Here is a 13,388-nt window from a genome sequence, read left to right on the forward strand (position 1 = left end):
GTTGTATGTAATAGAGAAAGGCAAAGGTTGAAAAAGAAATAATAATAGAAAAAGAGAAAGAAAGGAAGCGAATAAAGAAAGGTAAAATTGGTTATTCTCTGGAACTTTGGCGTTCGCTTGCGGTCTCATACGTCGCTGTCAGTCATAAATTAGGGGAAAGGGGAGAGCTATCAAAGCAAAGCATGAAATAGAAAGCTCTTTCTTTCTCTCTCTCTCTCTCTTCGAGCGGGAATCAAATGTAAAGCCTTTCTCTTTCTATAACCTCACCCTTCGCCATATAGTTAGAGAGAGATTACATATATACAACAAGCCTTACATCCCTCATCATGCAGTTTCTGATCTTTCACTTTCTCTTTCTCTCACTCTACCTCAGTCTGGGACTTCTTTCTTTACTTTCTTTTAGTCTAATTTTTGGTACTCAAAGTCCCAAACTTTGCTTGTTTTCTTCCTTTTTCTTGTTTCTGGTCAAAGAGATGAGTTTTTTATACTGATTTCTCTCTGGGGTACGTAACATGGCCGTTGTTTTTGAAGGTTTTTCCATCCGGTGAGTTGTTTCCGTTTTTGGTTTTGTGAACTTTTCATGTTTGCTTTTATGGTTATTAGAAAGATTTTTTCTTTTACTTCTTGTGTTGTTGTTGTTTGACTTTGTTGATCTGCTGTTTTGTATAGAGAGTATGCTTCCAAAATGAGAAGCATCGACGTGGTGAAATGTTGGCCCTTCAGTGGAGCTGCTTCTTCTTCTTCTTCTTCTTCTTCAGATGATGATGATGATGATGATGATGATGGTAACAGGAAGATAAGTAAACAAACCATGGAATCTTTTCTTCCTCCGATCACAGTCACCAAATTTCGCTGGTGGTCTGAAGAGCTTGATCGTCTTAAATCAACTGAATTAGCTAATATACAAAGCAGCAGCAACCAAAGTGATTTCTTGCAAGTAAATCTTCATGTTGGGGAGAAATCCGATGAAAGGCCAGACATGTTGGAATGTCCAGTTTGTGGGGCATTTGCTGCTTCAACAGTGAATGCGTTGAATGCTCATGTTGATAGTTGCCTTGCTCAAGCATCTAGAAAAGAGAGGCGCCAAATGAGGATGTCAATTAAGGGTACAAAATCAAGAACACCCAAGAAACGGTCCATCACTGAGATTTTTGCTGTGGCTCCTCAGATCCACAAAGTTGATGCTCTTGATGACGAAAATTTGTTGGATGAAGATGAAAATGGCAGTTTAGAGGAGTTGAATTGCAAGATTGAGAAGCCAAAGAAGAAGATGAAGAAAAAGAAGAAGAAGAAGAAGAAGAAAACGAAGAAGAAAGTGGAAATAGTGAATAAGTTTATGAACAAAAGGAGGAAGTTGAAAACACATAAGAATAACAAGCAAGATGAGCTGATTGCTAACAAGGTTTGTGATTTACATCATAAAATATTGCTTATTATGTGCTTTATTATAATTTTGAGTTGTTTGATTTTATTATCTATGTAGTTTTAAGATGTTGCAGCAATATTTTTCATGTTTATCATGAGGGTTATAATTCATCATTGTTCAGATCATGATAAATAGTCATTTTATTTTGTGCTTGATCTTGATGAATTGCAATTTGAGCTACTTAATGTAATATCTAGTATAAATCTATGTTCTTCATATGTGATTTCTTTTGTGCTTCTCTCTTTTCCTTTCTTGTTATTAATAAAATTACTGCTGATAAAGCTGGTTAAAAACTGTCTTCATTTTGAGGACTGAGATCACTGAGCAGTTACCTTGCAAATGTACTTCTTGTTTGCAATAAGGTTCATCAGCAGCATAAAGAGAGGGAAAAGGTAAAAAGGAGGGGATGGGGTTTTCATGTTTGGGAAGGTTTGAGCTGGTTAAGGGAGCTTAGGTGAGGTGTGGTGCTCCAGCTGTACAGTACGGGTTGAGGCAAAGAAGTTTTCCATTGGCTAAAGGTTTCTTGTCCTTGATTTAGGATATCTATCCTAGATTACTGATGTTGTTTTCTTTTAACTACTGTTGCAATAATTTTTTTTCCTTTTTTTTTTTCTAACAAAGATAATCATTTAGCTGTTGGGGCCAGTCTTGTTTTTGATCTAATGGCTAGTCTTTCAACCTATTGTTGGACTTGGAGTTGCTCATTATTGAGACTTGTAGATTATGGACGCTATGGAAGGGCTTCAATAATATTTTTTTCAGGTGAACTGTTTAAGCTGTAAGGTAGGATTGATGATAACGTGGAGCTGTCATGATCTTGTTGCAGTGAATGACATACATTTGGTGTCATCTCAGGGACTATCTTATGAGAGAAATGTGGGCTAGGTATTCTAATTCTTTGTTTATGCAATCTGTCTTTGCACTTGTTGGCGGGTAGACGGGTGATGCCAAATGCAGATCTAGTTAGTTATTATTTTGAGTGAACCATATTTCTTTTTGATTTGGTGAATGGTTGAAAAGTCCTCAATTTTTATGCTAGATTTAGTGTTTGTAGCTTCTTATGTTCTGGGATTATCTCATTAGCTGCTTAGCCAGCTTCAAAATGAAATTGCAAGTGTTAATATTTTATGAGACTCTTGTAGTTTTGAGGAACCCATCTTGGTGTTAATGGCAGAAAGGCTTGATTAACTGGCACAGATTGTGGCTTTATTGATAGTGTGTGGATGAAGTGATCCTTATTCCCTCATGCATGGACCTTTGCACATTGGTCATTCCTAGTTGGTGAATATTCAACTATCAGGCAAATGCTTTTGAAGTATTGGTATGAGCATGACCTTAAGCCTTTTCCATTTGGCTTGACGAGAAAGTGTTGATCGAAAGTGTAGGAACATGGCTATAGATGAAAATATTGGCAGGAAACTTGTTCACTATAGATGATGACGGTGGTGATGATAGCTATGGGAGCAGTCTTGTTTTATAAGTTACACTGGTTATTGAAAGTAATTCCGGTTGGAGCAAGAGGAAATAATGATATTTCATTTATACTGTTACACTTCCCAAACCCATACGAAACATCATCTGCCAGAAAAGGACGAGATGTTAAAATTATGATGGGGATACACTTGCATTATGCCAGTTTATGATGTTGTGCAGGCTTGATCTGTAAGGTTTGTGTCTTTGTGAAACATACTGTTAAAATGCAATTAGTACAACAAATAAGAATGTTTTTTCAATTATAAAACGATCTGCAGCATATGATGCTACTTCACTAATTATGTTTCCTTCTAGCACAAGTGTTATGGAATGGATAAAAAACTTCCTTTTGCTCTTTCTCAGTATCTATTTACTCATCAAGCTGGTTTAATAAGCATGTGATATCACTTGATATCAATTTTTCTGTGCTGTTTTGTGATTTATTCAACTATATGTCATTGCATTTTCTAGTTATAACAAGCTTTTAACCTTAAATTATTTTAAATCTATGTGATGATGAGCAACAACCTATGTTGGTTGTGAGTTTCCGTTTGGGATCCTTTTATCTAGGCAGCAAACATGCCCTCTAAACGAGTCCACATCCTTCTGAAAAAGGAATGTCCTTGCTTACAAAATTATCTGATTTTTAATTCTTGGAACATTCATGTATCATAACTTTGTTTTTTTGTTAGAGGCTAGCATTTTAAAGAAAGCATTTTAGCAATGTTGGTCTATGATACAAAGTTCTAGAAAAGGGTATTCTTTTAATGAATGCGTTATGTTACCCTCGATAATGTACTCGCATAGGGCCTACTGAGGATATGCGTGCTTTACTACAGTCTTAGAGGCTTGAACCTGCATGCAAGTCACCTTTCTCAGACACAACTGTGTGCCCCATTCTATATTAGTTGCAAGGGAGGAAAAAGAATGCTGGTGTTAAACTAATTACTCGGTTCTGAATTTATTTCGTTTTTTCACATTCTTTATAATAATTTTGTACTAGTATTCTGCATCTTCATTAGATGATTGTCCAGTCTTTACAACGGCAGTAATGGTTATTCCTTCTGCTCTCCCAATTCAAACATATTGACAAACTGAAATGACTGTAACAGAGCTATCTGGTCACTACCAGCTACCTGTCCAATATTGGTAGATTAAATTGAAAACAAATATTCTTTACACCTTTAGACTTCAGGGCACAGGCTACTGGAACAGTTGAGTTCTTGGACCTTTATGAAATTTTGACACCACCTAAAACCACTTCAATATTTTTCTGATCATTTTAGCTATCTAGTAATTTTAGTTTCACATATAGGTACCTACCTTTTCACGATGTCCCAAGTTTTAGATGCGTTTTGTTGCATTCAGAAGTGTTCATTTTATTCATATGCAAAGGTTTATGCTAGTGCTGTGCTGGGAGTTTAAGAATCTCTAAATTGTTCTTACGATCCAATGAGCTCCTTTAGTTACACACTCAAGTAAAGGCAGAGGAAGATTCTTTTATGTACAATGATTCTTCAATATTTCCTGTGTGGACATTTTCTTTTTGGTACAGGAGTTTCTTTATTTTCACAATTGAATTAAAAAATAGTTGAAATAACTTGAATTTCTGAAAAACTTGACATCATGATATTTCTGTTTTTTGTGTCTCAGGAAAATGGTACCAAGCTGAAGCCACAAACTCCTGTCAATTTCAATAGAAAACTGAATAATACATTGTGCAATAGGGGCTCTAATGCCATTTCTATTCTCGGAGAGAAACCAAGTCTCAAATGCATGTCTGCGAAGAAGAAAAGCAAGGTTGTTCAAGCATCCAAACTAATTGTAGAGCGTGAAAAGCCAAGTTCATCTGTTCGTGGTATTCTCAAGAACCCTGGTAACAGTAGTTCTGGACAAAATTCAGCAAGGTGCAATTTGAGGGCCACGACTCAAGCAAGCACCTGTGGCATTCAACATTCAGTCAGGCATGTCAGTTTCTCAGGTAAGGATGACATACTTGGTCCGCATAAGAAACATGTTGCTTCACTCGAGAAAAACATTTGCCATGTTGATTTGGATTCATTTGAGCTGTCAGAGAAAGGCCACCAGAATGACACTGATAAAGGATTTCCAGCTAGACAGATAAACACAATTGATGACGAGGATGTTTCTTTTAGCACAGGAAATGGGATTGCGGTGCAAGCTATGAAAGGGAAGCAACTGTTGCCTGATATTCATTACAATGTTGATATACCAAAATTTCTCGGACCATGTATCTTGTCACAAGAAAAAGCAAATCAATTTTCAGATCAATCTTTGCCTCCAGGTGAAGTCGTAATAGATTCTGGTAATTTGCATATGTCTAATCAAGGTAATCAAACTACATTTTGTAGCCCTCCCTTTACTGTTGCTCCTAGACTCTTCTCTGCTGTAAAAGAGATTCAGAATCCTTTTGTCAACTCGGAAGTATGTGGGGGTGTGTCAACAACTTTGAATTCCAGTTCCCAGTTTGTTGATTATTTTGGAGATCACAACCCAGAAGTTGCTATAAGTTCTAAGGCTAATCCGAGGGTGTCTTTGCATCCGTCATCATCCGCTTTTGCTTTGAGTAAAAATGTGAGTGAAACTGCCCCGTTTACATCACAATTTGCATCAGGAAATGTTTCAGGTCATGCTTTGTCTCATCAACCACTATATTGCCTGGCTCCTAATGAACTGAGGGGGAGGCTATGTCCCTTTCTGGATTGCAAACAGAAGAATGTTGCCATAAGAGAGAAGTGCCGGGATGAGGATTTTTTCGGTTTGCCTCTTAATTCACTAGGTGAACTAGTGCAGACCAATTCAAATGCAAAAGGAGGATTTGACCAGCTAAAGAAACCAGGTCCGGGACCAGGTTCTTCCAATAACGTTAACAATCTTGTCTTTCCAAGGAGCACTGATGATCATTCAATCATGAAAGGGAAGCATTATATTGGAAGTGCACTTCCAAATAATCAGTTAAGTTTGTTTCCTGCACAGAATCACATGAAAGAGAATGCCACTTTACATTCATCGGCTAGATTAGGGGCTTCAGAATTACATGGTCATAGAAAATATGGCTACTGTACAAAATCTGATAGGAGATGCAACTGCTCCGACTGTTTGATGGATTCAGACATAAATCTGATAAACATCTCTTTCACTGGATGTGGACAATATGACCAGTTTTGGAACCGAAAGGAAAAAGACATAAGTCATGCAATGGAAAATGCTGAGAAGATGCTCCTGAATAGCCCTACTCCAACAATGAGGCTGATGGGAAAAGATGTTACAATTTGTCAAAGTAGCAATGAGAGACAAGGATTAGCAGATGCTCCTAAAAGTATTGGCCTCCAAAATTCATGTGTCGATAAACATTTTCAACAAGAATGGCTTCTGGATCCAGCGCCAGGAAAGTGTAAAGAAACATCTGTTCGACAATTTGAAATAGCGAGAAATCAGGCCTTTCCTAGAAATGTACTCATCAAACCTCATGAATCTAATTTCTTTCAGCCAGGCATTAACTGGCAAGCAAATCCAGAATTCCAAAATAGCAGCAGCATTACAATTGCTCGAGATCCTAATCCAAGCTCATGCCATTTTGCTCATCCACACACTTCCCATGCTATTTATGACAATGGAGGTGACTTCCAGGAGCCTTTTATATCAAGAACCGAAACTTTAAGAGTTAGCTCTCTACTACCTGCAGTATCTGCTTCGCACAGAAACTCTCAGAATATAAATGGGAATTCTGTTGAACTTGAAAGCAACTCGAATCTACTGAATGCTGGAAAATCATCTTTCAACTTTCCCTTTTTGCACCCAGATAATGTTGAACATGTCCAACCATCTTGGTGTCGGGATTCCTCAAAGAGCCTGATCCCATGGTTGTTACAAGCAACACAGCAAGTGCAGGCACCTAGTACACCTTCTCAACTGTTTCCTGATGTGGGTGGTATATGTCATCCGCATACTGCTCGAACTAGTTTTCTTATCAACCGCATGGTTCCTCATTTTCCTATAGTTTCTTATGACCACAATCCAATGATCCCTTACTCACACATGGAAAGTTCCGTTGGGCAACCATCTTTAGCTCACTCCCCACTCATCCCATCCCTCCCGGTAATCAAACCAACATCTATTACCCTGAGCCAGAGGAACGGAATCAAGTTTAAAGATAGAATGAAGTCAAAATTTGTGAGCACTCGGGATCCAGATGTTTGCCAGAATTCAAGGAAGAGACCTGCAGTTAAAGAAGATTATCTAATGAAGCCCATTAAGTTGCCTAATCTTGGAATTCGAGATAATTCAAGAGCTGAAACTCAGTTGACAAGAGAAAACTTCAATGACATTCAATGTAACATGGGGACACTAGAACTTGAACCTGAAAGGAATGAAGAAAGCGTTGGAGGATGGATTCTAAACGAGTCTCAATACGATGGGCTTGGACTTTCAGCTGGAATCGATTCTTCCAAAGTTGATGGATATGGTGTGACAAGATTAGGTCCTATTAAACTGAGTCCTGGGGTGAAGCACATCCTGAAACCCAGCCAAAAGGTCGATCAGGATAACTCGAGGTTGATCCATTCGACTATCCCTTTTGCATCTGTGACCGAGTGTGGCAAAATGTTGGAGACTCTTAAGAAATCAACGAAGATTTACAGGTTTTAGGAGTAAGTCATATCCTCCTGCAGGTAATTTTCTGTTCCAGTTTTCGTCACCCAGTTTTACAAATTATGCACGTGATTGTAAAGGACTGTCTACTAGCCCGGTTGGATACATGACTGTATCTCACTGCTCTTTACTTTGCAAGTTCTATGGAATCCTGAAAAGAATGAAGCTTAGTTTTCATGCATTTGCTGCCATCTCAAACCAGTGAGATTATATATAAATATGATGGACATAAAAGAGCAAAAACCAAAAGAAAATCACTTGTATTACAATCCAATACATCATGGATTAAGCTCCAGGTCCACTTTTCCAAGTAAAAACAAAGGTTTTTTTTTTTTAATTTATATTATTAGTTTAAGGTTTTTGTAGTTTGAATTTATGATACAATGTTGTAAAAGTGGATTTATGCTGTCACTGATCACTTCCTTCTTGAAATTGTAGTAGTATTTGATGAAGCATCTTGCATTATCTCAGTTCTCACTAATGTAAAATTGCATTATTTAGTTAAAAAATATGGATAAGTGATGATAGCCACTAGATGGAAGATTAGCTGGAGGTAAATCATTGCATTGTCGGGATGAATGTAATCTAATTGAATAATTAAAGCAATTACAGTGTTTATTTTTCAAACAGAATTCTCTATTTATATTTTATTTTTGGCATAATGTCATATTTAGCCCTCAATGTTTATAACAATTATCAATTTGGCCCTCATTCTTTTTTTGAGTTAATTTTCGCCTTCAACTTATAAAAAAGGTCATATTGGCCATCAATCTTTCAAAAAGAGTTGAATCGTTGTTATTTAAATAAAAATACTGATTAAAATATTAAAATTTAAACAATAATAGCTCACATAACAATTCACATGTGCTTCATGCTATTTTTAAACTTTTATCAACTTTTCTTTTGAATGTTGAAATTTTGCAAATTTTAAATATTTTTGTATTATCTAAATTTTTTGTTGGCGTGGATAATGTCATATCAATATGAAGTATATGTAGATTGCTACGAGTTGTCATGTCAATATCGTTAAAATTAATCTTTAATTAATATTTTCATTATGATTCTTTTAAAAATAAAAGGTAAAATTTAACTTAAAATAATTAAATTTATAAAAAGATATAAAAGTTGAGGATTAAATTTGATATTATATCTTTAAAAATTTTCGATTATTTTATAGAAAAGTTATTGGAATGTAGGCTAAAAAGAATGGTGAATCATTCTTCCATGATGCGTTGGCTTTTGAAGCTTAAAATTGATTTTTGGTATTGTTCTTATATGGCTTTTGATTTCTTCTCTATTTTTCTGTTAAATACTTTGCCAATTTGAATATTCTAAAACTACAAAGTAAAGTATCATCTCCTCAAATTAAGAAACCCTCACCCAAAAGTTTCAATCTAACTTGGTTAGATGTACGATTATTAACTTTAAATCCCATCTTGCATTGGATCTTAAGCTCCAACGTTTACCTTTAATTAATCTATTATAGACAAAGCTTCATCTCCATTTTCCCTGGTGTCTGAGACTTTGTGCTTATGACATTGCCATGTGGCTTAAAATTCCCTTGTTCTACCCTTAGGTAATCGTTGAGGATTAGGCAGATGACATCGTGATGTTAAACTTCCAATGCTCCGTTGTTGTGTTTGTTGAACAAACTCGACCCATTTCTTTTTTCCTAGATAAAATTTGAGAACATTTGATAGGGACAGCAGATCAAGATCATATTCAAATTGCTCGACCCGAAAAAAAGATTCGGATAACAGGTTTAAAAACAAAGAAAATGGAAACATAGATAAATAAAGAAAACGAAAGTTAAAAGGTGAAAGATGGGTCGGATAAATTGATGGATATTTATCCAACGGAACCCCTTTGAGATATAAATACCAACAAATTTAATTATTGACTCTGATCAACCCTCCAAAAAATGAATATTAAAATGAAAGAAGAATGGATTTCCATGACTCCTGAAAAAAATCAAAAAGAAAAATCACTTCTAAAAAGAAATTAACCGCAAGAGTTGAAAATTTTATTAATGAATGAATCCTTTATATAATCTAACTAATTACATCCAAATAAAGCTCTTAAATATAATGAAACCCTAATTAATCTAAGCAAGAAGTAATTTTAGTAAAAATGCCTGGATCCCATTAAAAAAGCCATCTGTTATTTAAATTTTTGATTGAATTGATATTATGGATTAATCGAGTACCAATTTAGTTGAGAAAAGATTATTTGACCCTCTCTATCAAATGATTATTTTGGTGGAAACTAAAATAAACCCATCTTCAATGAATTTATAAACAAGTTCTTTACCATTGCACCATGCCGAACAGTCATAGTACATTTACTATTCAGACACACAAGTGGCTACCGATGAAATTTACCTTTTATTATTTTAATACTAAAATGAAGTTACGCAGCAACCTGCCTTAAAAATAAAATAAAAAGATTTGATTGATATTCAGAAATTTAAGATACATTTCTTCTTGAATTGGAATATATATAAACACACAAACAATTAAACTTGTAGTATTCCTTGACAATCACTCATAAAATGGTAGCTGCGAACACTACTTCATGGTTTCTTTGCTTCTTTTTCAGCCTGAAACAACAAATAATTTAGCAATAAATGAGGGAGACGGGGTAAAAGTATCATAGAGGTCTTTACTTAAAAAATGGGTAAACTAGATCAAAGAATAAATTGATCATTTCTGTTACAATTCTATTCATTTCTACTGTTAAAAACTAGCGTAGTTAATAGAATAACTGAACACGCCAAGGACCAGCTTTTAACAACAAAAATGACTAATTTACTCATTTTTTGAATACAGAAGGTAAAATGCAATCCAAAAGAGTTTATATAAAACAAGTTACCGCTTTGATAATTCGCTCAAAGGCAGGCCATCCATGCTTGTCAACGTATTCAGCCACATATTTCCTAGCATCTAAGCTGATCATCTGGAGGATCTTCTTTTGATCCTCTGAATAATTTGAGCCCACAAATCCTCCAAATTTTATGTATTTTCTTATATGCTTTTCATATATATAAGCTGCTCCATTGAATATAGGCAACACCAACCACATACACAATACCAGCTTCATGTACGGCCACAGTGGGATCCTGTTTTTTCATTTTTATTATATAAATTATAACACATGATTCAACCATAATAGCTTGGATGATGGAATAATGGTTTACTACTTACCAAGCCAGGATTCTCCAAAATGAAAGCTCAAATAGGGTAATGAGGGAATATATAATCCAATAGGTTAACCATTGTTGGTCATCTACCATTGATGGACTTTCTATTGCTCGGATCGAGGCATATCTGTTCGTCCGTACACATTGTTGAGGGTTAAAATTTTTTTTAAATCAAGACTAAATTGACATAATTTATAAATATTGATGATTAAAATTATTATTAGGGGCGAAGCTAGGAATTTTGTTTAAAAAGATTTGAGATAATGTTATAAAATTTGGGAAGGGGACAAAGCTAAAATTCTTATATAAAAAGTGCTTATAATTTTGAAAAAAAATTAATTGAATTTTTAATTTTAAGAAATGGCTAAAAGTAAAATTTTTTAGCTATTATGCTAAATTTAAAGGCTATCGGTGACCAAAAACACAATTAAATAGTTGAGTAATCATTTTATAACTTTTCATAATTGTATGATAAAAAGAAATTTACTAATAATTGAGTGACTACTAGCGTAATTTACCTTTTTTAAATATTTATATTTAAAAGAAGTTGAACCTAATTATTTTTGAAAATATTGACAATTGCTTTACTTACAATGGATACAGAAGCATCACTCCAGGCCTGTGTCATAGAGAAAAAAATTGATTAGAACTTTAATAATCCAGATTCTAAAAATTATTTTCATTTTATTTTATATAAAATTATGTTAAATATATTATTATTTGTTACAAATAATCATATTGTATTATATCATAATATCCTAAATTAGAACTGTTCATAGGCCGATTTAAGTTTCGATCAGATTTAAGTATGATACTAATACACTCTATGTTTGTCCAAATTCGGCTCTGACCCAAAATATGGCCTAAACTCACTTATATTTGTAAATGGTTAATCTAGGCTCATTTTTAAAAAAAATATTTAATAATTTTATATATATTTCCATTTATTAAATTTTATACATAGGTTTTTTTAATATTTACACTATATTAGTAAATGAAGGTAATATTTTGACTAATGAAACATTAAAAAAAGGGGAAAGGTAAATACCCGATGATTGCATCTAGACGTTTGGCAATTACTGGAAGAACTCCCATATGAGCAGAAAGGTTTGAAGGCAAAGAAGAAAATTGAGTGGTAGAATGAAGGAATGAAAGTATTGCAGCATTACTTAAAGCTTTGTGGGGGGTTTGATGATGAAAGTAAAGAATATGTCTTTTCTCTCATAACAAGAAAACACAAGCTTAATTCCAACACCTTTATTCAAAAAGGTGGAATATATGCCTTTCTTTCTCCTTTTCCTCAACATTAACACCAATTTTGTACAAAATCTTAACTTTTCTTGGATCTGGAAATTTAACTTTTTTTTTTATAGACTTACTTGTGTTAAAAGTTATATTTTTATTAAAAAAATCAAAAAAATTAGTTTTTTAGATCAAAGAGCAAACTGATCATTTTGTTAAAAATTTCATCAATTTTTATTGTTAAAAATCAATCTTTGTACGCTAGAATGAGGTACATGTGGCACGTCATGTGTAACTGTCTGACTATTCTATTAACCATACTAGTTTTTAACAGTAGAAATAGATAAAAATTTTAACAGAAAGGACTTGTTTGCTCTTTTAAGTTAACATCCAGGGTCTGACTTCTAGTATAGAGACATCTATGGTACTTTTACCTAAAATAAATAAACTCTAATCGAAGGAGTAATCCCCATTTTACCCCTTTCACTTAGACTTGTGCATGGCTCGAAGGTCTGCCTGAAAAATAGGAGGGTTTGGGAAAAAAAAAAGGCCCGTTTAAAAAACGGGTTAGGCATCGGGTAAGGCTTTTTTGGCTTGAATTTGTAAAAAGGAAACAAAATTATGTTGTTTTCTCACTATTTTGCTGCTTTTTTTTGTTATTTTCTTTCTATTTTGTTGTCATTTCATTACTATTTTACTACTATTTTGTTTTATTGTTTGGATATTGTATAACTCTTATTTTATTGTTAATTTTGCTACTATTTTAAGGCATTTGCTTGTTAAGTTGCACCTATATTAGTGTTATTTAAGTATAAAGATTTTTTTAAATTTATTTTTAATTTGTTGAGAAACATTTATTTTAATGTTTTTAGTGTTTTTGATGTATTCTATTTTAAAAACAAATTATATAAAAAATTTAACACGGGTGGGTCGGACCGGGCCCAAGTTTTCCCATTTTTATTCACAAACAAATTCAGAATTAATTCAACTTAGGTCCAGTTCAACGCATTATTCTTCAAATGAATACATTTATATCTCTACCCGTAGAGTTAATTGCTCCTATAGCCAAGGCTAACCCATCTTCCTAATTGGAATTGTAAACGACATAATAATCCTTCTAAATATTTGAATTAAATGCTCACTTTGATTCTTTTACGGGACTACGAACTTGTTTAGATTATTTACTGAAGTAAGTTGTCTTTTTCACAATGTAATCGTTCTTGCAGTGCCACTTATCATCAGTTTGAACTTAGACAATCAATGAACTAATATTTGCTTATCATAATTTTACTATGCATGCAAAACATGAAAGACAGAAACAAAAAAAAAACATAATGGTGAAATGTGAAATCAATTTTATTTATTTATTTATTCATT

General features: G+C 33.9%; 2 protein-coding genes across 3 annotated transcripts; one reads left to right on the plus strand and one right to left on the minus strand.

Annotated features, from left to right (window-relative positions):
• The first annotated feature begins 213 nt into the window (after positions 1-213).
• On the plus strand, positions 214-7,751 carry LOC105798082 (uncharacterized). Of its 2 annotated transcripts, XM_012627981.2 has the most exons (4): positions 214-544; positions 670-1,402; positions 4,553-4,880; positions 4,974-7,751. In XM_012627981.2, exons 1-4 carry the CDS (start codon positions 513-515, stop codon positions 7,565-7,567), a joined length of 3,687 nt encoding a protein of 1,228 aa, XP_012483435.1. In that variant the 5' UTR covers positions 214-512; the 3' UTR covers positions 7,568-7,751. The 2 variants fall into 2 exon arrangements, with proteins under 2 accessions (XP_012483435.1, XP_012483432.1); XM_012627978.2 differs by having other exon boundaries at positions 4,553-7,751.
• Positions 7,752-9,996: 2,245 nt separating this feature from the next.
• Positions 9,997-11,945, minus strand: LOC105798084 (HVA22-like protein f). Its single transcript, XM_012627987.1, has 5 exons — positions 11,818-11,945; positions 11,362-11,388; positions 10,774-10,896; positions 10,442-10,688; positions 9,997-10,169 (listed from the first exon to the last, which is right to left on the minus strand). The coding sequence occupies exons 1-5, from the start codon at positions 11,862-11,864 to the stop codon at positions 10,143-10,145; spliced, it is 471 nt and encodes a 156-aa protein (XP_012483441.1). The 5' UTR covers positions 11,865-11,945; the 3' UTR covers positions 9,997-10,142.
• Between the last annotated feature and the right edge of the window lie 1,443 nt (positions 11,946-13,388).

The sequence above is a fragment of the Gossypium raimondii genome, chromosome 9 (assembly GCF_025698545.1).
Source record: "Gossypium raimondii isolate GPD5lz chromosome 9, ASM2569854v1, whole genome shotgun sequence".
NCBI classification, from domain to species: domain Eukaryota; kingdom Viridiplantae; phylum Streptophyta; class Magnoliopsida; order Malvales; family Malvaceae; genus Gossypium; species Gossypium raimondii.